Here is a 27,319-nt window from a genome sequence, read left to right as displayed (position 1 = left end):
GGATGTGGCCACGTGTCGACCATCCACAAGGTACGACGAACCGTAAAAAATGATAATCGTCATCGCACGACTCCTCAACTTTGCGCGTGAACAACTATTGTGACCCACGCGCGACGAAACCTAACTAATAAAGGTTGTCGCATTTAGTGTGATACGACCACGCATAAATTACATTTATACCCTAACTTTTTGTATTCTGAGTTTTGATAGGTGGCACAAGTAATAGTGTCCAAGCATGAGGAACGTCGACCAGACTTAAGGTCGGTCATGGAAGCCGGATCGAACACGCACTTAGAGACTCACTATTGAAGCCGAGCTTGGCGTCAGATCAAGCGATAGTCTTGGAAGCCCGAAACGAGCATCGAACACTAGGGGGCAAATGTTGTGTGTGGTTTTTTCGTCAAGCTTGGGCCAACACAAGGATGTAGCTCGACCCAGAATGACCTCGGCGACTATGATTGATTGACCCCGCATAAGTTCATCGAGCCGTAGCTCAACCCAGCACAAGTTAGTTGTGAACAATCTCAGGAATTAATCAATCAATCCCCAGATTACATCAGATCTCGGATATCGTGGGAATGATTGGATCAACAGTTATCATTGCGCGATCATAGTGCTTGATCGCAAGGATATCAGAATTGTGATTCAAATCATTTGTAATCTCCTTAATTTCGCTATTTCCTTTATGTAAATCTTGCATATAAACCCCCTAAAACTATGAGGAAGCAGGTGCGAATTCTGAATTATAACTATATTATAAGCTCTCACAGCATATACATAAAACACAGTGGACGTAGGCAGTTAACTTCGCTGAACCACTTTAAAAGTTCTCTTTGTCATTTGCTTTCTGACATTATCATTTACTCATTGTTGATTACCCGTAATAACACCCACATCAGTTCTGATCCCGATAAAATCGATTGAATCTCGCTGATTGGTATAAATTTCTGTATCAACACTAACAGATTAAAACTATAACTTTATAATTGCCGAATAATAATGTTTAATGGTGGTTGAACTTTGTAGTAGCAGTAATAGTTCACTCGGTCCAAAAGTCAAAGTCTTTAAATCAAAGAAACAAGTCAAGTAAAATTTTATTTTTATATTTAACAAATATTTTTCACGGGAATTTACTTGGACCATTCGTGTTTTCAAATGCCCCAAGACTCACAAAAGCGTTTAAATTGAAGATCCAGATCCAATTATCCGACTTTGAAGGCTCTTAAATTAAGTGGCCGTACTCTATATTACGACTGGGTCCAATTTCCAAGTCATAATATTTGTCTAGACTTTAAAATTGTAAAGACAAATTCCGTGCTTTTATAATTGCTTCACCTTTCCTGGAAGTTTCATAAATCTAGTAACTATCAGCCCCGAAAATTCGGTCTTCCATTTAATTAAAATCCAGAACCAGAAATGGGTACACAAGAGGTACTATTTCAAATGTCCATACGTACTACCTGTCAAATTTAAAGCAGTCCCTTTGTTGAGCAGACAAAAAATTACACTTTCATAACTACAAATAAAGCAACTGGGGACCGGTGCTGGTTGGTATAGTTTGTGAACCAAGAAGAAGCCCCTGGTACCGATCAGACGGTTGCCTGTCATTCTCTTTCACCAGAATGATGATGATAATGGGGTCAAAGTACAATGTATGCAAATCCAGTGGTTGGGATTTTCTGATAACAGAAATTTATTTTTCCAACTTGAAATACAAGTTTATTAATCTCACATGTTATGTTTCAACTGAACTGGGAAGACCAAGACTAGTTTAGCTGGTCTCCTTTTGTGTTACATAAATAAAATATAATATAAAGTATTAATTTGAAGGATCCCCGGAATACTTCTACGTACGCTATAATTGCTATATAATAATATAGAGTATAAATTAAAGAGTTGGTTCATAAATTTGTTAGATACGAAAAAAAAAAATTATAATTGAGTTGGTACTCTACTACTAAGATGTGATTCTTTGGTAAAGTTGGTGCAGTTTGGTCGTAGTACCAGCATTCATGTATGTTGGATCCTTAACAAATTTAATATGCGATTAATAAACATAAATTAATAAGTTGACTATTGTTATGCGTAAATCTCCGGAACACAGATTTACATCTTTTGTTTTCCATTAAAACAATATATAAGCTTACTTTTTATTCAAATTATGGATATTTTTCATTCCTACTATTGTAAGCCACACTTGTACGTGAAAGGGAAAAACAAACACAGAAAACAATACAAAAATAATAATCCTAAATCTCAAAGGGTTGGTTTGATGGTAAAAAACTTCGCTCCCTTCATTGACTTTCTGAGTTTAAACCACCTTGGGGTTACCTACCACATTATTTGTAACTTATCTAGAACATTGGACTTATAGAGTGTTCAATGGATCCTGATAGTTAATTAAGATACGCGTAAACTGATCTAGACACTCTAGTCATTAAAAAAAATAAAAAATAACCGAATCACTTTAAAAATCTCTTGTTATTTGTATTTTTAATTTATTCATTTATCCTGCATCTTATCAGGGATTCCAAACAATCCCTTGCATATATTTCACCAAGGGATCTAAGCACATTTCATTTGTGCAAATCTTAGCATGAACAATTAGATTAGTTAATTAGGTTCCAAAACGAAGCATCTCATGAAATTATTCAAATATTCTTAATTTTAGTGTCTAATATAAAGTTATTTTGACGGTTACTTTGTTACCATATTCAATATTTTTCTAATAAAGACGCGTAGACACCCGTATTGAAACTAGCAAGCAAAGCATAATTGTCACATAGACAAAGCTTAAAATCCTTTCCTGTGTAACGTTAAGGTGCATGAATGGTAATTAATTTCCTTAATTACATGATGATAATTTTGACAAGTTAATTGATGCATGCACAATTTCACATAGATTAAAGTCAATCCTATTAGGTTAATTTATATCTTACTCAAAGGGCATGGTCAAACTTTATGCTAATTTTGTTAAGCAAAATTTATTGAAGTCAACTATGTAAGAAGCAATCTAATTTAAAAACTTTGACCGCATGCCCAAATTGCTCAGCTACTTACCAGATGTTACCATGTAATCTGATGAGTATTTAATTTGGGAATTACTGATTTAGGGTTTAATTTAATCCCAAATTAATTTGAGATAGTCTTGATTAATTTTATTTTTTAATTTTCTCATACTTTGAACGCATTGGTCTATTGATTTGACTCTTTTCTTTGTTGAGAAAGTCATGCCCTCCTGATTTGAGTCTTTCTGTCCTTCATTTTTTGCTCTTAAAAATAAAACCTCCCAGCCTTTGGCTCATAATATAAAGCTTCAACTCAAAAACCCCTTCTTTCATACACAAAACAAATCTCAAACCCAACACACGAAAAGAAAACAAAGAGATGTCCCGACACCGCAAAAATTCTTCCTTCACAGCTTGCTTCTTCCCAACCACCACCGCCTCCGACCACCCGCTTGCTTTACCGGCTCCTCCTCCTCCTCCGCCGCCACCACCACCACCAATCTCCGGTAAGTTAAACCTCACGACTTGCCTTTATAATACAAGCCTCGGGCTTTTCTCCTTCACGTGGTCAAAAACATTCTTTGGTCACTCTCTTAATCTCAATCTTCATCCTTTTGACTTCACGAACTCTCCTCTTTCTTTCTCTAATAATTCTCTCTCTGATCCCTCAACTCTATCTTTTCACCTCCATATTAAGCCCTTTATTTTTTGGAAAAAACATGGATCAAAAAAGCTCGTCAATTACACTTCATCAACATCTGTAATCCAAATCTTTTGGGACCTCTCTCGAGCTAAATTCGGATCCGGACCCGAACCGGAATCCGGGTTCTACATCGCAGTTGTCGTCGATGGAGAAATTGCCCTTCTTGTTGGTGATTCTTCAAAGGAAGCTTATGCCAAAACCAAAGCTCACAAGCCAGAGCGAGCATCTCAAGTTCTTCTTTTGAGAAGAGAGCATGTTCTTGGCAACAAAGCGTACACCACAAAAGTCAAATTTGGAGGCAAAACGAGAGAGATTTCGATAGATTGTAGTGTCAACAGCGACGCGAAGCTGAGTTTTAGTGTTGATAACAAAAGGGTGTTGCAGATAAAGAGATTAAAGTGGAAATTTAGAGGAAATGAGAGGATTGAAGTTGATGGAGTTCCAATACAAGTCTCTTGGGACATTTATAATTGGCTTTTTGAAGACATGAACAACGGGCATGCAGTGTTTATGTTCAGGTTCGAAAATCTTGACAATCAAGAACAAGAAACACATCATCAACATAACGAAGAAGTAAACGGTGGTCATTATTTGCAACAAGGTTCTTGCAGCTTCGGTATGAGTGGAATTGAATGGAGAAAAATGAGGAAAAGTTTGATGAGAACAGCAAGGAGTTCATCTTCATCGTCCATTTCAATGTCATCAGCTTCTTCTTCTGGGTGCAGTTCTTCCATAATGGAATGGGCTAGTACAGAAGAAAGTGAATTGAACCGCCCTGGACCTAATGGCTTCTCACTGCTGATTTACGTTTGGAAAAAATGAATTTATGAAGCTTCGTGTTCTCGGTAATCTTCAATTGTCTCACTAATTACTAACTAACCCCATTTGTTGTTGAACATATAATTAAATAGAATAAAAAAGTTGAATTAAAATACAGAGAGAGATGGATGTATACATTATTCGATTAGATCTAACATTATTTCGAATTTAATAAAATTTCTTTTCAATTTATAAATAAAAATGGAAGCCATTATTGTTATTATTTTGGTCGTCTCTGTTTATAATGTTTAGTTTAAATTCCGATCTGGGTCTAGTATGAGCTGTATGATTATGATTGAAACAGTAATTGTTGTGGGAAATTCCCAACCCAAAGAATAGGACAAGATGCATGTGAAGTGGGGCTCTTTCTTTTTTGTGTTTTATTGGGTAATGTGATTAGCTCATGGCTTATGCTTTGTTGCTGCTGTTGTACACTTTCCAATTCAAATTTTACTTTTTAACCAATCTAAACCGTTAAAATGTAATTGACCAATGTCTTCGATCTCTGAAAAAGTAATCTCAAAAACGGCACCGAATTGTAAAGAGCTGGTTAGAAATTGGTTCAGATTAGTTTTGACTGGTTTTGACCAGATGCTTCTGTTTTGTTTTTGTTTGTGGGGGTGGAGGACAGTCAGTCTTGTCTCGTGAATCTAAAGAAATGATTAAAAAAAAAAAAAAAATCGACGGTTGATTTTTCGTTTCATTTTCACACGTAGCTTTGTTTTATGGACAAGATTGCGTATGGTAGCTGGTGTTAACTAGCATCCACACGACTTTTCTGATTCTACTAACTATGTTCACACTTCATAATTAATGTCTCCTAATTATGTGAGCCTGTCTCTAAGCAATAATTTTAATGCGGGGTTTGGTTAGACATGTAACATGGTCTATACAAATTAAAATCAAAGCCTGAAAAAAGAGATTAGTACAACCAGAAGAAGAAAATCTGCTTGATTGCCAGTCACACACGCAAATGTATTAATTAAAGAGAAGTACTTGATTCAAAATATATCTAAGGCCACGTTTACATTGACGTTGATGGATTCTAAATAATTCCGTTAAATCTATAGATTTGGTAAAATTCTTGTTTGGTTTATAAAAAAAAAAAAAATTAAAAATACATGAATTTTGAAAAATCTATCACCTTTCACGATCCTTCATTTTTTTAGGGTTTAAAATCTAACATAGTAGGTGGGATTTTACCAAATTTTGTTAATATTTTAATTTTCTAATACTATTCTTATTAATAATTTAATAACTAATAATTACTCTTTACTTTAATTAAAAGAAATATATTCGTCGTTTTCTCTTTTTAAGCTTTTCACATTTACATCATCAACATCTTCGTAGCATACTAGAGAGTGATTATGAGTGTTCATTTCTTTAGTTAATTATTTTTAATTTCTTATTTGCAAAAAACTTATTTTGTAATGCTTAGCGCTTTGTGACACTAATATGCTATGTATTTAATTAGATGAAAGTTAAATTTTTGTTAGTTTTGGATATAAAAGGTAGCTGAAAATTATTTATCAAATCCATGAATTGTATTCATCTAACCAAACACAAATGCATGAAAATTTGAATCAATAATCCATAGATTTTATATTTAAACCAAACAATAGAATTTATTTAATATATGGATTTTGAATCTATGAATTTTAAAATCCCCTGATCCAAACGAGACCTAAAATTTTGAAATTAACCATCATCAAGTTTTGTATTAAGGCTGAAGCAACAATAATGATGTCTAAAGACAACGAACTGCTCAAATTTATGCATTGTTCATTATGTGTCTGTAGTGCTTTAGGTTCTTCTCTGATCATAATGCTGCAATTAATTATGACTTTGAAATGGAAGAACGAGTAAAAACTTTCGTGTGGTTATAATTTAACGTAAGCTTCTTAGAATTGAGTTTTAAACCTTTAATGGGGCTGGTTTCATTAGTGATCTATCATGGCTTAATTACAGCCGACATCTGTGACTTTAAACTCCGTATAATAGGGGGAAAAGTTCTGCATAAAATTATCACAAGGGCAAATCGAAACAAGCCAAGTTGTGTCACATTTTGCCCCTCGGGTTAAAATTAAAACCGAGGGTCAGTCCAAAAATATCAATTGCAAAAGTTAATAAAATATGCAGGGTTAGTTTTCAAGAACAACCAACTATGACTATAAGGGTTATAAAAATATATACGTGGCCCAATGAGAAATAAGCCCAGTATTAAAATTTTTTGGGTGGGGTTGAATAGTCTCTTTGTGGGTGGTAAAGTAAAAGGTTGCTTGAAAGGTCAAATTAGTTGGACAGCAAAACAGAACCAACTGGTAACAATATGAAGTTGAAGGATTCAAATGGAATAGAATTTATATTAATATTCTTCGAAGGAATCTTTTACTTTAAGTTGGCTTCTGAGAAAGTACCATGCATGTACTATATAAAGTATACTTCTATTTTATTTTATATTTTTGTTTGTTTACAAAGTTTAGGAAGGGGGGGTGGGGGTGGGGGTGTGGTTATTATTTTATTCTTGTAATTAATAATGTTATATTAGTCATATTCAAACCCCCCAACATCAACATAAACATATAATCTTTAAACTAAAAACAGAGTGAAAATGAGAGAAATTCGAAAAAAATTAAAAAAAAACCACAGTACGCTGTCGTTTTCTATGATAAAAACCCAAAAGGTGATATTGGACCAAGAAATCGATAAGGGGCTAGTGAACTCAAACGGGCCAGATCAAAAATAGTCCCTAAATCGTCCAGGCCTGAGGCCTGCTTAAATTTAATCGAACCCGTATATTGATAGTCTTCGACTCCACTTTTCCACCTCTGAGCAAACACTAAAATAACAGAGGAGGAAGAAAAACTAAACCCAGAACCATTGATCGAGCTCTCAATTTCTGAAACTCTAACCACCCAGCTTCTGTGTTCTCATGCACAACTGGATCCACTGTATGCAATACCGACAATGGAGCATTTTTAGGCAACAGAATGGGGCCCTTAATAAGATAAATATGTATCTTATATTAAGTACAATCAAAGTAAACAGGGTCCAATTCATAATTATAAAGTAAACAGGGTCCCCAGCCTGTCCAGCCAGGCCTACTACCACAAGGCATGTCCGCAACCGCAACTAATCATCCTCATTTGAACTTGAGTATTCTTCTTCTCCGGGGTCCCTTCATAGTGACATTCAATCCATGACCATCCAACTGATTTTTTTTTCTAATTTTGCAGCTTAATTCAGAAACCAGAAACTTCAAAAACATAAATATGCTATTCAATAAGAGGCATTTTTTTTTTCTTACAGAAAACCGAAACACTGCTCAAGTTTTCCGGCAGCTGTTTCCACATCCATAAAGGAAGATTGGCATGATTGGATAACACAATGGGGCAAAATTAACATTCGCAATTCTTCCCCATCTGTCATTGATTTGTAAAACTGTAAAACCCCAAAGAGTGTAAAACCACAACAAAAATTAAAGCTTCAAGCTCAATGTAGACGTTGAGGAACTATGAACCAAAGTCGAAGATGAAGGAATACAACGTCTTTGTCTACTATTACTTCTGATCCCAGAACCCGAAGGACAAGATGACAATTGTTGACCAGAAAGAGGATCAGAAGAAGCTATGTATCTACTCGAATGGCTTCTCAATTTCTTCTTTTCTCCCTCTATAACCCGAACGTCTGATCTAACTTGCCGGACCTTTGTTTCATTCAACCCTGCTGGAAGAACGCAGTTGCAGAAGAAACCTGTCGAGTTTTGAAACAATAACAAATTAGCATAAATTTATTCCAGACACATTTTCTTGCTAAAGAAAGTAAGGGCACAAATTAACCAATTAAAGTAACTCAAATCCAAAAACATTATTCCATGAATTTGAAGCAATATCTAAGCAATTCATCTGGTAAAATCCGAGACAGTTAGTGGATTACCATCTATACTAGATTCAATACAGCAGAAAATGACCGCTAAATTTGATTAGCAAACTTCAAAAGGTACATAGAGCATATTAATTATAACTTGGTCACAAAATTATGCAGCCATATCCAGCAACATAGATCAATTTCCCTACTCATTCATCCCTATTGTATCAACATAACAATGCATTGAATCTTTTAGTTTGAGAGAAACGTTATAAAAAACTATACTGAATCTTAACACCGGGGAAACTATATATATCTGATGTTAAAAGCATTAAGTTTTTTTCCAAAACTAAGCAATTTCAATTTACAAAAAATGAAGGCTTTCTATGAAAGTTTTCTTACCCAAACGAGCAAGACGATTGACCCAGCGAGGGATTGGTTTCCCGGTTAACTGGAGACAAACATCGTTGCAAAAGTGATTGCAGTTCTTAGTGATGAGATGATAGGTGTTACCAGAGTAATCTTCTGCTAGTTTCTCCATAAACGAACGGACGTCTTTAGGCCCAAGATCTGTTCTACCAATCAAAATTGACTTCCTAAACGTGAAACCAGGACACTGCTTTGGCTCCACCTCAAAAATCCCCGTCGTTGAATGGTCATGAGCTCCAAACCCGTACTCAACTCCATGAACTAAACCAAAATTCATCATTCATTCAAAAAAAAAAAAAAATAATAATAATAATAATTAAAATTTCAAAAAAACAAAAAAGCTATAAACTTATGTACCTTGAACTCCAGAATGGTAGATCCCGAGTCCGAGCCAGTAAGCGTAGCCGTTAATCGGAGTCAAGTCGTAAACGTTCAAATAAACCGGAACCGACCCGCTCTTCTTTTTTCGGGGCGCCATCACCATTTTGCACAGCATTTTTGAGGTGGGAATCTTGTTTTGCTTTGGTTGGGTGGAAGAAAAGAGAAAAAGAGAAGATTTGAGTGACAGTGAATGAGTTGTTTGTAGGAAATTAAGGGAATTTTCAGAGGGTAATTTCGGGAATCGAGCTTCTTCGTATTCCCTTTATTTATTTATTTATTTTTTATTGTCAAGAATCTTCTACTTTGGTTCCACCGGCTGCTGCCGAAAGCGAACCCACCGTCTACCTATACTCGTGTCTTCGTCTCTTTATACAGACTTAATTTCCATTAATATTAATTAACTAATTATTTTACTTGATTAAACGTACAGTTATTGGCTGGAGTGTGGTCTCTGTGGGCCCAGAGCATTCCTGCTAATTACCTTATTAAATAAAAATTAGTGGATTAATTAAGTTTTAGGATAAGTGGAATGGGAGAATCTATTTTTAGTAATACAAAAGTTAACTTAGGTTCCAGACTTCCAGCGGCAGTCCAGTCACGAGTCAGAACACGCGCCTTACATTACAGTAAGCTTTTTTACACGAGCTTTTTGCTCGTGCTTGTGCGTTAAGGTACTGGTGTTTAATTTTTAATTTAATTTAATTTAATTTGATTATTAATAACTAACATTGTTGCATTGATTTTGCCACTTAATTAGTTCGGATTTTACGTTATCCAGAATCTGATAGAGATTAACAACGATATTTGTAAAAGTAAACAACTTTTTCCCACCCAAAGTTTTGCCTAATGACACTTCTCCCACAAAAAAAGTTTTAAAATACAATTTTACCTTTTGTGTTAAGATCAATTTGTCAAGTTTAATAGAAAAAGGAATTGAAGAGTGATGTTGTGTGTTGATTTGAAGATTTTGTGTGAAAGGATTGTGGTGGAAAGGTTGGGTTCGATTCTGATAAATCGATTGGAATCGCAACAAAAATCAGAGTTAACGAAGGAGAAAAAAGAAAAGGGAACGGATTTCCCTAACGGACCATAACAGTGAGTGAGAAAAATCTCGTTTTAAAACCTGACGGGTGGGAAAAGTGACATTAGGCCAAATCTTTTGTTGGAAAAAGTCGTGTACTCTATTTGTAAAATATCCAAGTGTATTTTTTTTCCAGGGGCAGTCAATTGAGTGTCAAACCGAACAGTAATTGACTAGAAGTAGTGGCGTGTGATGGGGTTGGCATTAGTCTATTTTGGCTGGATTATTATTATTTTAATTTGATTTAATTGCGTCATGGCATTGGCATAACATCATCATCACCATCATCGGAATATCTTATAACAGATAATGAAATTAGTAATTTAGAAATATGGTCAGGGTGCATTCAATAAATTTAATAATGTTATGATAAAATGGGGGCACGATAGGATAATGATAATAAGACGATGGAGAAAGTGAAATTATTGTTGGTAGTGGATGTCGGGTAAGATAGGGCCCGCCCACAACATGAAAATCCAATAAGGATTAAAGAAATAAATAATTGCCATTATGAAATGCCTGAATTGGACTGGACTGGACTGGACTGATCAACACCATGTGACGTTTTGATGGGAGAGCGAAGGACTCTGTACTTGCTTTGAAATTGTTAACGAATTTTAGCCCACGGTCATGGCCCATCGCTTAGAGCTATGGGACTATTCTCAATACGGAAGGTTTACTAAATGTGACATTTAGGTGTACGACGTGTCGGTCGTTGCTACGAAGTGTGAACAACAAACCGTGTAGTTCTCTTGCAGATGTAGGGCATGTCGGTTTGGTTTCAATGACTAAGACAAAGCCCAGTTGCTTGGCTGAGTTACTCAAAAACCCAAAACAGCATTCAGTATCATGGCACGCTTCTTCATTCAATCAGCTAGAAAAACCCTTTTATCTTCCTCCACTGTTTCTAAAACCCTAATTCATGGACTCCAACGCCACCATGGCACACCTTCCATCCAATCACGGAACGCCCCCTCAACATTTCTCTTCCAATCCCGATACTATGCAACTGACTTAATTACCAAATCGCCCTTCGAAGCTAACATTCTCAGAATCCTCCGTAACGAGATTGACTACCAGTCCGAGTACGCCCCTCCTCATCAGGTAATTACATTTTTCTTATTTCGTTTAGCTGCTGTTTGTTTCCCGGGAAAATGAATTTTTTTTTTTTCTCTTAAATTCGGAAATTTTATTAGCCTGCTACGAAATTCAACTCGTTTACTGTCGAAGACCGAGCAGGAGAGCAATGGGTGATTATGAACAGAAAATCTGGAGACAATGAAGATATTAAAATTGAAGTTACAATGTTTGACGGCTTGGTCTCTGTTCCTAAAGTGGGAGACGATAGCACTGGTGAAGATGTGCGTCTTCACATTAGTGTAATTGTTGATATTTCCAAGGCTGATGGCTCTGATTTTCTGGAGTTCGTGTGCTCAGCGTGGCCAGACGCTTTAGAAATTCATAAAGTTTATGTGCTTAGTCGTGATAACAAGCTGGCCAGGCCTTACATGGGACCTCATTTCAGGTAATCTTGGAAGTTTAAGATGTATTACATTGTGTTTTCTTGGTTAGTTTTAGTTTTAATTTGTTGTAATGTTTGTTTGTTTGTTTTTTTTGTTTTTAGGAATTTGAGCGGTGAGCTTAGGAAGACGTTACGCGAGTACTTAGAGGCAAGAGGGGTAAATGATGAACTATCTGTTTTCTTGCATGAATATATGATGAACAAAGATAGAATTGAACTTATTAGATGGTTGGGAAATGTTAAATCTTTTGTTGAAAAATAGAGGGATTTTGCTAACCTTAACCGTTGCTCACTATTTAATTTTAATTTTGCATTGATTAACAATAAGTTGTATTTGAGAGCTATTACCATGGTTCTATTGCCAGCTCTTTTGAATGCTTGGAATGCAGCTACCCAAAAATGAATTACTTGAAGTAGTTCCTTTTATATGTTAGGTTTTCTTCGCTTTTGAATGTCTAGTATTAATGAAAGATTGGTATGGGAAGTTGAACTATTTGATTTTACTTTCATCAAATTAAGCAGTGGGTTAAGGTAAGGAGTTGGGAACTACTTATAACAGGCTTCCTTACCACCTGGTAGTTGGACTCTGAATTGAGTTCTTGTAATGGTAAAACTGCATCACACTGGGCTTTATTCTGATTTAAGGTAAGGAGTTGGGAACTACTTATAACAGGCTTCCTTACCACCTGGTAGTTGGACTCTGAATTGAGTTCTTGTAATGGTAAAACTGCATCACACTGGCCTTTATTCTGATTTTTGTTGCAATACCCTATCTAATTGGATACCATCTTTATGACCTCTTATGTACTTTGATCACTTGTGACTGACAACCAAGGTACCTATAAATGTTCCATAGGTTTTGGTTGTGGTGCAGGATCTGACTGCTTAATGCTCTTGATGAACTTATTCCTAGTGGAATTGGGAATCAAGGGGCAGACTCCACCTATGTTGACTTAATGGATGAAATTCAGACACATCATAGCTCACTCATTATGGTTGTATACCTATTGTTTTGGATGCGTGTGTCTTGTCCACTCATAGAATATGATTGCTTTGGTTATGTGAAAGTCTGCTACTGAGATTTGAGTAATCTAGTCAGATTATACCGTGTCATTTCATGCTGATACTCCTTTATGTTATGTGTTCATGAATCGTAAAAGTATTACATGCATGCATATTGACTTCTAGTACATCAAAATATGCTAAAGGTCCCACTTGGAATTTTGAATAACAAGGCACTACTATTTTTTTTGGCTACATTTGGGTGAAGATCCAAGTGGTAGATTATATGCATGACCAGGCTCTCATTGCACTATGATTGAATCACTTTTTCCTACTCTTGAAAAAGTGAGTGTTTCTGTTCCAGAAACCATGGGTGTTAGATATTTTCCCTGTTACCATTTCGTGGCTGAAGTGAATCATATTTAAATGGGTTTGAGACACAATAACTGTTTTGTGATGGTGACACAGTGGACTGTACATGTTATCCTCTGTTTATGAGCCCACACCACGGCCCGGTTCTAATCTTTTAGGTGCTATGTCATGGGCAGTGGGTGTTAAGATGTTAAAAGGGTTAACTTATTCATTACAATTAAATGGAATCATTCCTCGAGTATGTGAACAAATGCAAATATGAATTTCTTGAGTTGTTTGCTCTATGTTATATCCACTGTTTACACATTCCTGCTCTTAATATTTCCTATCGATTCTGTTATAAGTCTATTTGATACAAGTGAACATTTCATCTGGTATGTGAGTTTGTTGAGTCATCGGCTCTAGTGTGCTTCTACAGTATCATTCTTTCTTATGTATTTACTTCTGTTAGCACTGCATATCAAATTTTGTATATCAAGTCTAATAAGTACTTATGACGTCATGTATTAGATAAAGAGAAACACATTATACTTTCTATAACTTGGCATTATTATTCCTATCCTTGCAATACTGCATTTGTTTGCTCGGGATTCTTTTGCACATATTAAACTCCATTAATCTTTGTTAGAGTGAGCTCTGATGCTTTCATACTTAGTTTGTAAATAGTAATTAGATTGTACTGAGTTTGTATCTGGAGCGTAAATAATCTGTAATACTTTACTATTGAGATCATTCAAACGTCATTACTTGAGCTTATATGTTGTTAAGACTAAAGTAGTTTTAAATGAAGGTTAGACTAGGCTGAAAACTAGACGCTGCCTTCTGTATATTAGTTGAAAGCTTATGTATTAGTTGAGGTTATATCTTTTCAATAGGACATCAAGAGTGAGATGAATTGTGGATTTGCTACACCAATTCCTGTGTCAGCGTCATTAATTTTCTTTCTTGGGGTTGGGGGAAGAACTGTGGCTAATGTTGGTCATGGCCTCCTGTATAGTGTTTCTTAGATTAACATTGTAAGTTGTTGTGATAATCAACAGTCTTATAAAACATATATCTCTTTGTATTTTTTCTTTTGCCTGAAAGCCTTTTCAGGTTGTCAAATAATTGTTGCTATATATTGTCTTTCAAGTCAAAGCCTCTGGCCTGGGATTACTGGTGTTTGACGTAATCTTGCCTAAGGTTGTCCTGTGAGGTCGTAATATCCACTGCAGATACCTATTTAGAGAATATAAGTTTTGATTCAAGTTTGATCTCAAACTTGTTTGGATGGAAAAATCAAGTATTAAATGAAGGTAAAACTGGGCTGCAAATTGGACTCACCTTTAAATACATCAGCTATCCCAGTGACTATTTTTTCTCAATGGAAGGTTTAGAGTGGGCTGAATTGCGGATTCAGCTGTACCAATTCCTGTATTAGAGTCATCAATTTTCTTTCCTAGGGGGAGGGGCTAATCTCGGTCATGAACCCTTGTATAGTGATTATTTTGATCTAGGACTGGAAAACTAAGTAACAAGTGGAGGAACTTCAAATTTACTTTTAGTTTTTACTAGTAAGATGCTATTAAAAGAAATATTTAAGTCTAGACAGAACATATGGCAATACTATGGTGGTGCCTGGTAAGATTGTCAGGCTTGAAGTACATATGTTGTATCATTTCAGGCAAATCGGCTGAGGTAGGTGGTGCCATTTCCATTTCCATGTTCAAAATTGATTGTACCAATCCCCAGTATTAGATCTTTCTGTTGACGAAAAGATTGCCAAATTTTATGTGATGGAGACTTGTTTGGCTGATGATGAGTTGGGACCCGACTTCAACAAATCATTCTTTAGTTAATATTAGTAAAAGGCCTATGCTCTTTTGGTTTATAACGCTGATGTTTGTACTTTATGATATAATGAAAACAAATTGTTGATAAATCTCTATATATATTGCTTTCTTTAGCTAAATCTATTATAACTTAGAGACAGAGTTGGCGTAGTAATAGATTTTTAACTATTATAATCACTGTTTTGTTCTTTAATATCATGTTTAATCATCATCATATATTTTTCTTTCTTTTCCTTCTTAACCCTGTACTTATAAACTAAACTCTCTGATGTTCCCAAAGGACTTAACGTCTTTGTCAAAAGAAATAATGATAATAACAGTAGAGAGAAAGAGATAGAGATAGAGATAGAGATAGAGAGAGAGATTTAGACTCCTCACTTTGGTGGTGCCTATTGGTTTGTGGATGCATGGCTTCTGTCCTTTTTTAGTTATTGACGCATACCATGTTCTTAAAAAGGCTCTTCGGCAATGTGAATATGAAAAGTGCTTATTTCTTAATCCTATTACTATTTACTAGAATAGTCTTTTAAGTCTTGGTCCAACAGTGAAGAAAAAATGAGCTGGCCTATTACTTTACGCATCATGGCCTCCATTATTTGAGATGTCTCATTCATTTTTTAAAAACAAAAATCTGGGACGTCATTCAAAATTCTTAGTTATCCTTTGACTGTTGCGTGCTTTTGTATTGTTATTGCTAGTATGGTTTCACGTTTCCAGATTGCTGATCTTTCGGTGGCCTAAAGCAACATCCAAAAGGTGAAGGGAGGGGTTCAAATGAAACCAGAGTACCAGACCAAAACAACAACAACAACAGCTTCTTGTGGAAGAAGATAAAGGAAAACCAAACACGCTCACGGCTGTTTGGTGCCAAACTCTTTTTAGTTAGTTGAAGCAAAAGGGTTTGCAATAGCATTACACCAACACCAACCCAGAGAAAACAATAGGTAATTTATTATGAAATTATGTTAGATGTGATGCAATCGAGGCTGACTATCATAATATTTTAATATTCAATCAAATCTTTTCTAGATTTACAGATGAGTTTGTGAAAACGACACAGTACACGCTCTTTCATACAGGACAAAATCAAATATACAGTTATACACTCCTTCAGGAAAAAAAAAATATTAGTGCAGGTCGTATTCTAAGATTAAACAATATTACTTCATAAAGTTATCCAATCTATTGGGTTGACAGCTCTTCACTTATTCCATGTTACTCCTATCCCATTGGTCATTTTAATGCTTTGTTTAATAATATAAGAGGAAAATAAGCTGTTTCTGAATAATTTTCGGATCTTTTTAACTGTTAAAATGTCATTATTGGAAGATTTTCATGATGTTGAATCTACAGGATCTTCATATTCTGGCCCAATTAATTGGATTCATGAAGTTTTATATAATAATGTATGCTAAATTGGAAGTTGAAAGTGAACCATAATTGAACTAAACCATCAATTCTTGAAGTGAAGTTGATACTTGGCACATGGATTACGCTGCTTAAATGAGATAGGTTATTGATTATTATATTTTTTTTATATATATATCTTGTCTAGCCGTGCAAGTTTTCATAGACAAACACCTAATGTTTTATCGTGATTATAAAATAAAGGGCTAAGATTTGAAAATTCTGGCTGTTGGGTAGCTAAAGTTGAGGAAATAACCTCAAATCTTTAGAGCTTTCTGCAACTTTTTTTTACAAGATTCTATGTCTTCGTGTCATGCTTAAGATGCTACACACAAACCAATATGAACTCTCACAGGTTTCAATTAAATACAAATTTAAGTTAATTGGAATATATAGCTAGCTCTTAGAACAAATGAAAAAGAAAACCTTTCTACAATCAATATACACAATAATTAATTACTCTCAAAATTTAAGAGTAAACAAAATCTCAATCAAGAAATTTCAAAATTAAGTTAAAAAAAAAAATTATAATAATTATAACACTAATTAAAGAGAAACTTAATTAATTAGAGCTTGAGAGACAAATCGAGCTTCTGCATATCTTCCTGACTAGAACTCTTCAAACCACCACCACCACCACCACCTTTCCACCAATTACAATTACTAGTGGTTTGATCATCCACCTGAGAAGAACCCGTCATAGTTCTGAAAGAGTTGAATCTACCAACACTAGCTCGAGATGACGGTCCTGTTGAACTTGCATGAAAATTCTCCATTGATAATCTTCCTATCGCTGGTTGTTGTTCAATAGGAGGCCTACACCAGTTGTCGTGTCCGTACGTATTGCTGATTCCATGACCGGATGATATGTGATGAGTTGTTGGCTTATGGATCATTGAGTGCACTTGAATTCCAAGAGACCTATTATGTCCACCGTGAAGAGGAAGAGAGGATATGCTAGAGTAGTGATTGTGATGCAAATTATATGGTTGCCCAAAAGCAATGGCTGAGGCTGCTGTGTATGTCGTGCCTATTCTTTGTCCTCTTTTCGCTAGAGTTCTCTCTCTTTTATGAGCATTTTGGTGTCCTCCCAGAGCTTGTGAACTGTAGAATTTTCTTTGGCAGTAGTTGCATGAGAAGACTCTTTGCTCAGCTTGATCGGTAGATTGAGGAGTACTTTCTGAACAAGTTTGAGAAGAACCCATGTTGTTTAAGCAGTCAATGAGATTGAGCTCTTGATTTGGATCACTTCTATTGAGGTTTAGATCGAATACAAGAGTTTGTTTTCGCTGATCTTGTTCTTCATGATCCTTCACTTCTTCTTCATCTTCTTCTTCCTCTAAAACTATTACTTGCTTCTTCTCCTTTGCGTTCTGACACGGGGGAACTTCCGTTGTAGAGATGATGCTTGAAGCCTCTGAAGGACTTGGATCTTTACTCAGAGATTCCATATAAGAGAACAAATTAATGCTTGTTTTCTCTCTTGGTTTATTGGTAGATTATGAATTGTTGGACATTTACTACTTGATAGCAAAAAAAAAAAAGGATAATATCTTTTGATGGGAAGTATAAATGGTTTGTGCTATATATGGAAGGATAAACTATTCCCAGAACAGTAATTTAAAAAAAAAAAATAATAAAAAAAAAAAAAATCATTAAGATAACTAGGTCTAGTTGGGTTTACTTTTTGTCAAACACTTGCATAAATTTGGAACTCCAACATGTACCTACTAGTTCTATCCATTATAGGACTGACACATCTAATCTCATGTTATAAATTTCTCACTTCTTTACTGCATCTTAATTCTCAGTTTGACTGCATGCTCATGCTCATGCTCATGCTCCTGCTCCTGTCCTGCAACTAAATATATGCAGTGCTACTTGGGAATTTCGAGATTCTAAAATATGCTTTTAAAGTGTTGTGATCTCTTTTTCTCTACTTGCACAAATCTGTTGCCTGTTTGGAGTGTTTTATGATATAATGTGGAAGCGCATAAAAATATCATGCGGGGCCAAAAGTAGACCACACAACACTCCTCGTGTGTACTTGATCTCCATCAATCAGGGTCACTATGTCTCTTGTTTATATACCTTTTTTGCTTCTTCCTCTTTTGGGCTTTGGCAGCTTCCTTGGAGTTCTCAGATTACTCATTTTTAATCAAACACCTTACAACCTAACTTCTTTCTTTTGGTATTCTACATATATTATATTATTCGATTATATCAAACCAATAACTACAACTCTATGAATGAGACAACAGAACTCTAATAAACTTTTTGCAGGAGTAGTCTACCTAAAATATTTAACTCAAAGCTCAGTTGAGACTTGAGATAGTGAGATACCCACTTCCACTTTCCATCCCCAGATTGGTGGACACAAAATTTAGTGGAATATATGAATATGAATGAAGCAAGTCATGGGAATGGGATTATACAAATGAATTTTGTAGGTAGCTTAGAAGTCAGAAGGCACTGTTCTTTTTCTGGGTATTTCTTAAAGTTAAAATTCTATCCATATAATAAATGAAAATGGAAAGGTCACTAAGGTAAGAAGCTTAGCTTAGATGTCATGATCTAAAGTAGTTTGTCGTATGTGCCGTGAATGGTGGGGACGATGAAGAAATGGCCGACAAAGAAATGTTAAAGCCTATGTGGAGTCCCTCTCCTCTTCATAGTGCATGCTATCTAATTACATATATAAATGGATATTATTACTTTAACTTAAACAAATCCCCATAATTAACTCTTGAGATCTTAAGCATGATCTTAACTTTTACTTATATAATTATTATCTCTAACCATAAGTCATTTTTAGCCAACTCCTTTGATCCAATCAAAACCCCACATGGAAAAGTTTGAAAATAAAAAAGAAGAAGAAAAAAATAGGCATGAGTGGGATTTTGGCATTTTACTTTGTATTGGTTTATACAATACAAAACACCCCATATGATTCTATAGACAATTAACTTGTCTAATCAAATTCAACCAAATCTCTTTATGAGATCTCTTTGTCTCTCTTAAACAACTCCCCACATATCAAAACCCTTTCAAAAAGAAAAGATTGCCACCCAAGTTCCCCATCACTCACTTCCACTTCTACTCATCACTCAAACCCATGATCAATTTGTACATTTGATTTTACTCATCTCCCTCTCTCTCTCTCTCTCTCTCTCTCTCTTCATAACCTCTGCTCTTTGACATGACATCCCCAATAGCCCCAAGTTGGCATAATTGAGTTTACAAATAGAGTAAATGACTTTTTCCCACCCAAGGTTTGCCTTAATAACACTTTTTCATTGAAAAAGTTTCAAAATACCACTTTTCTATCTAAAGTTTGTATTCCGTTAATGCCTAATATACACTTCAATTTCTTAGTATGCGTTCGGCGAGTTATCAGGAGCAAGGGGTAAGAGATGTTTTATAGAGTGGAGGCCAGTGGATCAAATGGTGGTGATCGATTAAATATTCATCGTCGGAATTAACGGGAAATCAGCTAAAAACAAGAAACCCTAGCGTTGTGGTGGTCGAAAATCGATGAGAAATCAGGTGTCGGAATGAGAAGGGTTTTATAGAGAGGAGACCGAAGGTTCAAGTGGTTCTGATGGAGAGAATTTTCGCCACCGTAATTGGCTTTGAGTAGTAACAGAATATTAACTTTGGGTGGAAAAGTGGTATTTTAAAACTTTTTGGGTGGGAAAGTGTCATTAAGGCAAACCTTGGGAGGGGAAAAGTCGTTTACTCTTACAAATACTAAAAATCTTCTTATCTGTTTTTGTTGCTCATCACCTTTTTTCCATATCCTTTTGTTTGTGGTTTCACTTCAGTTATTCTTTTTCCTTTTTATCTTTTTTTAAGTTTACTTTTTTCTATCTTGAGATAAAGAATGCCTTTATTACCAAGTTGGCATAACTGAGTTTAAGGAAACTAAAATTCTTTAATCTTAGTTGCTCTATTGACAAATCATTATATATCAAAGTCTATACTTTGTTGACAGGCTTACCATTAATCAGATCAACTATAGTTTTGCCATTTTTGGGCTTTCTGCCCTTTTCTGGGTTTAGGGCTTGACCCAATTTCATTGTTGGGCCGAAGAAAACATCATCCCTGGCTCCCTTTCGAAAAAAAAAAAATGCCATAAACAGTGGCTTATTGTAGTGTTTTCTTGATGTGTTTACTACTTTTTAGTTCTAATGTTTGTCCTATCAACTGTGAAGCAGGCGAAATTCAGATTGAAGCAAATTTAGAACATTGGGTTGGATGAAGTAAAATAGAAAGTTTAGACCAATAATGAAATAGACCAAATTATTTTTTAAGAGTCAATATCCTAAGGCATAAGATCAGCTGAGTTGTGTCCTCACATTTCCATTAACAAAATAGTTTTATCTATTTCATACACTTAACTATTCATTCACTGGCTAACTCCTAGTTTGTGGCCTTGCATTATGTAAAGTGTTTTCCAATTCAAATATTTTGAAATCACGAAAGCGATGTCTACAAGTAAAAGAATTGACATTATAAGAAATTATAGTCATACGTCAACGTTTGTGCCTTTCATTTTCAGTAAAGACATTTGCATGTGGACAGTAGAAAGAAATTTCATTTATTTTATAATCATTAACGTTGAAATTAAGTTAGCTTTCATGTCCAGATTCATCCAAAGATAGACCGACCTCTCTTTGGCTTCTCTTTGTAATTGTAAATTGGCCTGCATAATTAAGTCCAAACTCTCCCTTCCCTTCGGGAACAACACTAAAATTAAATTCCAACCCAACCGGAAAGCAACATAGCCTGTCGATTTTACCAAGTTTGTGTCCTCTTTATATATATATATATATATATATGCGCTTCTTTCTCAGCTTATAATCTCAACAATGGCCTTCTTAAAATTCATGTCACTTCTCATTTTTGTTATCATTTTCACTGTTGCCAAGAATTGTGATTCATTTTCCTTGGCAATACGTCCAAATCTTCCTGGTCCTGGGCTTGCTCCAGTGTCCAATGAACCCGTTTATCCTACACCTTCCTATCCTCCGGGCCCAGGTCCGGATCCTTATGGCCTTTACCCTTCAAGTCCTTATCCAGTAGAGCCAGCTGCGAGTCCTGCTGTGGAGGTACCCACTTCTCCACTGGCTCCGGTTGTACCGGGACCAGGTCTGTTTCCAGATCCTTACCCACCCACTTCTGGATTCGCTCCAATTTCTAGCCCACTCGAGCCCATGTGGGCACCTTATCCATCTCCTCCTAAACATAGTTCTAAAGGAATCAAAGCAGCTTATTGGCCCTCGTTTGATGATTTTCCTGCCTCCTCTATTGACACCTCTTATTTCACTCACATTTATTATGCATTCATTTTACCCGAACCGGCCACTTTCAAGCTTAATGTTACCCAACTTGACCTAACAAAAATACCCGAGTTAATAGACACACTTTGCGCCAAAAACTTGCCTATTAAGATTTTATTATCCATAGGAGGAGGTGGTAATGACCCCGATGTTTTTTCGAAAATGGCTAGTACCAAAGAAACACGTGCAACTTTCATCAATTCAACCATTGAAATAGCTAGAAAATATGGTTTTGATGGTGTTGATTTGGATTGGGAATTCCCTGCTAATGATCAAGACATGTCAAATCTTGGGTTATTATTTAGACAATGGCGAAAAGCTTTAAATCATGAAGCTAGAACAAGCAGAAATTCACGTTTATTACTAACTGCTGCAGTTTATTATGCTTCTAAATTCACCACATATGGTGAGCCTCGATCATATCCAGCAGATGCAGTTAAAAATTATGTTGATTGGGTGAGTCCAATGTGTTTTGACTATCATGGTTCATGGGAAAATTTTACTGGGATACAGGCAGCACTTTATGATCCTAACAGCAATATAAGTACTAGCTATGGAATCGGGTCTGGATTCAAGCCGGGGTACCGCCCGAGATGTTGGTCATGGGCCTCCATTATATGGACGCACATGGAAGCTCAAGGATCCGATGTTAATGGAATTGGAGCTCGGCATTAGGGGTTGGGCCTGGAGCTGGCTCCTCACTTTCAATCAAATTGTTGACTTCAACACAGCTAATGTCAACTGTTAATTTGATGAGGAAAGGTTGGATATTATTCTGTGGGGATTCTTGGATAGGGTACGATGATGTGGGTCGGTTAAGAGGAAGGTCCGGTTCGCGAAGTCACGGGGCTTGGGTGGATATTTCTTGGGCTCTTGGCCAAGATAAGGACTGGACAATTTCGAGACAAGGTTAATAAAATTATCTAATTATTCCTCTAATAAAAATATGTAATCACAAATTGTATAGCTAATTGACGCTGATATATGTTTTATTTGTATTATATTGGCAGCTTCAATTCCTGGAGACGTTGATAGCTTTCAGAAGTCCACTGGATTCAATTTGTTTGATGCTTTTTTTTTTTTTCTCCAGGGTTTGCTTGTATCTTCCTTTGATTAAATCATTATTTCAACGATTAATGGTGAAGAACGATGCTAATGATAATTAACAAATAAATTACAGATTATACGCACAAACTAAAAAGGATCAAAGTATATACAGAAACACCACAGTCACTTTTTAAGGAAACTATGCCGATACAGACGTGAAGAACACGCTCATAAGTTCAGTTAAAACAAATTCCATAAAGAGGCTTCACAGATTCCATATTTGTCTCTTTCACAGTTAAAAAACTGCAATAAAAGAGGAAGAATTCTTTACTGTGCTTTATTTATTATTCATTATTTATATTTTCCATGATATTGATTATCACAATTATAAAAGTTAATCCCTTTTTAATCTATCTGTTAGACTAATATACTATCTGGGTTCTGCTCAAAAGCATAAAAAGCATAGTTGATAATCTTAAAGAGAAGAGATAATGGCTGTAGAGAAAACAAATGGGACCAGTTCCCAACTGGCATGAGAGTTTTGGCCGTTGATGATGATCCAATAGTTTGTGGTTTGGAGACTTTGCTTCGTCGTTGCCAATACCATGGTTTGCTTCTTTTCTTTGTTTTTTATAATTATTTTCTTACTTTCTTTTTGAGTTTTTGCATATGGGGTTTGGATTCAGAGTTGTTTCTTCATTTTGTTAATTTTCAAGCTATGTTACTGTAAATTTGACTCGATGCAGAATCTTTTGCAAATATCATTACTTGACTGCAAGTATGTTTTTAAAAAACAAGATTTTATTCTTCATTTGGTTATTTGAAAAGAGTTGTACTTGTTCATGAATGAATAATATCTTTCAACTTAATTTACAAGTTTCGGTGGAGTGCAGATTAGTGTTGTTCTGTTTTGGATCTTCGATATCTATTTGATTCTGAGATGAGTGTTGGATTTGATTTGTCCATTTTGGTATGTTTTAAACTTTGAATCTAATGGGATGGTTTATCGAGCTGTAAAATGGTTTTGCAGTTACCACAACAAGTCAGGCCGTCATGGCACTGAAGATGTTAAGAGACAACAAGAACAAATTTGACTTGGTTATCGCGATGTGCATATGCCGGACATCGGTGGTTTCAAGTTACTTGAACTTGTGGGATTGAGATGGACCTACCTGTGTATGTAAGTAAAAGACATTACACCTTCGTTTGCCTTCTTTGCATTTTGTCATTTGTCATTTGCCATCCAAATTCAAATTCTATTAACTTGAATGAAAATTTAGTTGGATTCAAAAATGAGTTTGAGATTGCCTAAAAATTTGGACATTAGTTTTTTGCCATTTAAGCTTCAACAGAAACAGAACAAACTTTTGGAATTTTTTTTTTATTCTTTTTGTTAGTGACTTCTATTAGAATTGATTTTGAAGAGATTCAACTGGAATTTTAAATGTAAAATGTTAAATGTATTCAGTGTTGTCGGGAAATGGGACCCGAAGCTTGTGATGAAGGGAATTACTCATGGAGCTTGCGATTTTTGCTGAAACCTGTTCGGATTGAGGAGCTGAAGAACATATGGCAACATGTAGTCAGGAGGAGAAAATTGATCCAAAGGACCGCAATTCTGACAATCAGACAAGCCATCATGGTGGTGGGGAAGGTGCTGGAACTGGGAACTCTGATCAGAGTGGGAGCTCAATAAAAGAAGGAAAGACCAAATGAAGATGAGGATGAGGAGCGTGATGAGAATGAAAATGAAAATGGAGGACCAATCATCCCAAAAGAAGCCTCGGTGGTTTGGTCGGTTGATCTGCATCAGAAGTTTTGTGCAGCTGTTATACATTGGGCATTGACAGTATGTTCAAACTCCTTATCTTAGTTACCATATTTGAAAATTCTTGCCAAAGCAATTCAAGGTTTTCTTTAGACACATGTTAGTCATTTTGTCGTATGTCCTCTTCAATTTTTATTAATTGTGCATGACATACCTTGTATTAGGCATAGGGTCTAAATTCGAATTGTTTGGAGGATTTGGGGTTTATAAGGAGGATAGGTTCTTCTTCTATTGTATTAATCTTTTGGATTAGATACTGATGAGACCCGGATGATGCAGATGTAGGAAAGGGGAGTAAGGTAGCAAGTAGTGGATAGAAAAGAAGCTGGCAGGAAGTTTCTAATAGTAGTAGGATGTTAAGGATGGTTTTAGGCGGGACAGATGGTGATTGTTGATTGGGACAGCAAAGGAATTCAGTTATGGAGAGAGAGCTGGAGGATAAAAGAGAGGGAGCGAGCAGATGGTTTTACACACAGAAAACAGAGAAGAAAATAGTGAGGAGCTAACCTTGAAACTCGCATTTAGGGAGGAGCTAGCCCTCAAGCTAGCATTTTATTTTCTTGTTTTTAGTTTTGTTCTTCTTTGGATTGCTGTGTTGTTTCCATTTGGCTTATTTTTGTGCTGCTCTGCTATCTGTTTTGCTGAATATCAATACAGAGTTATAGACATCTTCATTTGCTTGTTTCTTGGCTGTTGGTTGCTACTATTTCATTGGTTTGGCTGAGTATAGGAGGGTTTCTATCAGATACCCTGATCCTCTTACATAATTGTATCAAAACCAACCCATGATCCATCCAGACAATGAGGCTGCCCTCTCAGGCTCTGCCAAGGGTCTGGTCTGGGGGGTAGGTTGAGTCCATAGGTCAGGAGTCCATAGAGTTGGGTGCTTTGCAATTTATAACTAGAATGAGTCAATCCACCCAATGAAATTAACCTTAAGGGTGGCTACCTTAGACTTCCAACACATGTCTGAGAGATCATTCCTGAATTGTGAAATTCTTGAATTATAGATATTTTCTTTCAAAAGTCATGATTGATTTTCACCTTCAATTTATAAGACCAAAGTATTCTTGCCTGGCGAAAAATCAACTCTTGCTCTTGGTTTTTGTCATATATTAGCAAATTCATCCATGTATTTTTCAATTAATTTATCATAGTTTTTTCAATTTTTTCTTGTTTTTGATTTCAGAGGCTGGACCAAAAGAGATACTAGATTTGATGAATGTGAAAAGGTGACACGAGAAAAGTGGCAAGCCATCTCCAGGCATAAATTCTCACCATACTGCCTCTGTTCTATGTGATGAAAACTATTGTTTCATGAAAGTTAACTAGCTATCATGTGGTTGCAGAAATATAGGTTTACCTCAAAAGGATCGGCTGTGTGGCTAACCAACAAGCTAATATGGTAGCAGCCTTGGGCAGTACAGATCCTTCATATTGCGAATGGGTTCTGTTAAAGGACTAGAGAATTTCCATTCCTTAGCTGGACCTGGGCAGTTTCAGAACAGTACTTAAGATCTTTTCCACCTGGTGGGATGCTTGGTAGATTGAAACTCCTGCTGGTCTGGGTATGGTGGCCTCCCTCAGGAATGATTAATGATCAGACAAATTCCATCCTGCATACTTCTGGAAGCCAGAGGGGTAATATACTTAAAGGGATGCCAACGTCCCTGGAACTGACCATTACAACCAAACAAAGCATAACTGATGATATACGGCAGTTTTCCCTGTTAACAGTGGGTTTCCAGATGCAAGATTAACCTTTGGTCCATCGAATAACTCATCTTGGTGTTGCAAACAACCCCTTGATGTTAGCCGGACACGCTCAAGAAGCCCAAGGTAACAGAGTGTTTGGAAATCAATCATTTGTTACATGATGACCTTAAATTCAGGATCTTCTTCCATATACCAGATCATGGTAGATTCAATGTAATTGGTCAACTGCTGTTCAGTCATCGGGATCGGGCAAATTCTTTTATTTGGTGACTGTTTTAAACAGTCTACTCTGATCCGTGTAACTTGAGAGACAATCTTTCTACAATGGCCTTGCAAATTGGAAATAATCCATGTGTGTTTCTTCTATGCCACCACTGGACAACCGATTTCAGGAATCAAAAGCAGATTTACCATTCCAAGGTGTACCTATCAGCAAAAGTGAGGGCAAATGATTAGCAATGTCCCGCAAGGATGAAAAAAATAAGCACAATGCTTCATACCGCTCAAATATTGGATGCTACCGTTAAATCTGCAATCCCCATTAATGGTGATGCGGGGACTGGGCCAAAGCTGGACCCAAGTAACACTCTTTTCCACAGAAGCACTGAATTTGATTCAATTGGACAATCAAATTATGTTGATCAATTTCATTAAGATGAATGAGGTTCAAAGGTCTGGTATGCAGACATCATTAAATCCGAGAGGAAGAGTATCTCATGGTCCAACAGAAGACACAGAGTGGTTACATTTCTAATAATGTTGACTCATTGGAAGATTAGTGAGTTCAATGGTGAAAAAGGTAAGAACATATAATCTTGCTTTAACTTTTGTGAGTTTTTATTAATCTTAGTTATTTTATATCATGTCTACAAATTGATCTTTGTGTAACATTTCTGAGCTTCAACATTACATTGAAGAAGTCGCCCAAGCTAGTCAATGCCGGTTGCTTTATAAATATGGAAT

At 35.9% G+C, this 27,319-nt stretch overlaps 4 protein-coding genes and 1 pseudogene across 6 annotated transcripts; 3 read left to right on the top strand and 2 right to left on the bottom strand.

The window, feature by feature from the left end:
• The first annotated feature begins 3,284 nt into the window (after nucleotides 1-3,284).
• LOC116138044 lies at nucleotides 3,285-4,899 on the top strand. The gene has a single exon (XM_031423756.1). The coding sequence runs from the start codon at nucleotides 3,388-3,390 to the stop codon at nucleotides 4,531-4,533; it is 1,146 nt and encodes a 381-aa protein (XP_031279616.1). The 5' UTR covers nucleotides 3,285-3,387; the 3' UTR covers nucleotides 4,534-4,899.
• A 2,888-nt stretch (nucleotides 4,900-7,787) lies between these two features.
• Nucleotides 7,788-9,486, bottom strand: LOC116138045 (deSI-like protein At4g17486). Its single transcript, XM_031423757.1, has 3 exons — nucleotides 9,184-9,486; nucleotides 8,800-9,087; nucleotides 7,788-8,283 (listed from the first exon to the last, which is right to left on the bottom strand). Exons 1-3 carry the CDS (start codon nucleotides 9,320-9,322, stop codon nucleotides 8,009-8,011), a joined length of 702 nt encoding a protein of 233 aa, XP_031279617.1. The 5' UTR covers nucleotides 9,323-9,486; the 3' UTR covers nucleotides 7,788-8,008.
• A 1,541-nt stretch (nucleotides 9,487-11,027) lies between these two features.
• LOC116137983 (uncharacterized protein At2g39795, mitochondrial) lies at nucleotides 11,028-15,836 on the top strand. Of its 3 annotated transcripts, none has more exons than XM_031423678.1 (4): nucleotides 11,028-11,392; nucleotides 11,485-11,813; nucleotides 11,913-11,967; nucleotides 15,734-15,836. In XM_031423678.1, the coding sequence occupies exons 1-4, from the start codon at nucleotides 11,138-11,140 to the stop codon at nucleotides 15,755-15,757; spliced, it is 663 nt and encodes a 220-aa protein (XP_031279538.1). In that variant the 5' UTR covers nucleotides 11,028-11,137; the 3' UTR covers nucleotides 15,758-15,836. The 3 variants fall into 3 exon arrangements, with proteins under 3 accessions (XP_031279538.1, XP_031279537.1, XP_031279536.1); XM_031423677.1 differs by lacking the exon at nucleotides 15,734-15,836 and adding an exon at nucleotides 13,019-15,349; XM_031423676.1 differs by lacking the exon at nucleotides 15,734-15,836 and having other exon boundaries at nucleotides 11,913-13,000.
• A 1,031-nt stretch (nucleotides 15,837-16,867) lies between these two features.
• On the bottom strand, nucleotides 16,868-17,970 carry LOC116138090 (zinc finger protein 3-like). The gene is given in 2 exon segments (XM_031423821.1): nucleotides 16,868-17,744; nucleotides 17,802-17,970. Coding segments are annotated over 2 exon segments (828 nt in total). The 5' UTR covers nucleotides 17,875-17,970; the 3' UTR covers nucleotides 16,868-16,989.
• Nucleotides 17,971-21,201: 3,231 nt separating this feature from the next.
• On the top strand, nucleotides 21,202-27,135 carry LOC116138170 (annotated as a pseudogene).
• The last annotated feature ends 184 nt before the right edge of the window (nucleotides 27,136-27,319 follow it).

The sequence above is a fragment of the Pistacia vera genome, unplaced genomic scaffold, assembly GCF_008641045.1.
Source record: "Pistacia vera cultivar Batoury unplaced genomic scaffold, PisVer_v2 Contig338, whole genome shotgun sequence".
Classification (NCBI taxonomy): domain Eukaryota; kingdom Viridiplantae; phylum Streptophyta; class Magnoliopsida; order Sapindales; family Anacardiaceae; genus Pistacia; species Pistacia vera.
Note: the sequence above shows the minus strand (reverse complement) of the source record. Positions and strands in the feature narration are given on the sequence as shown.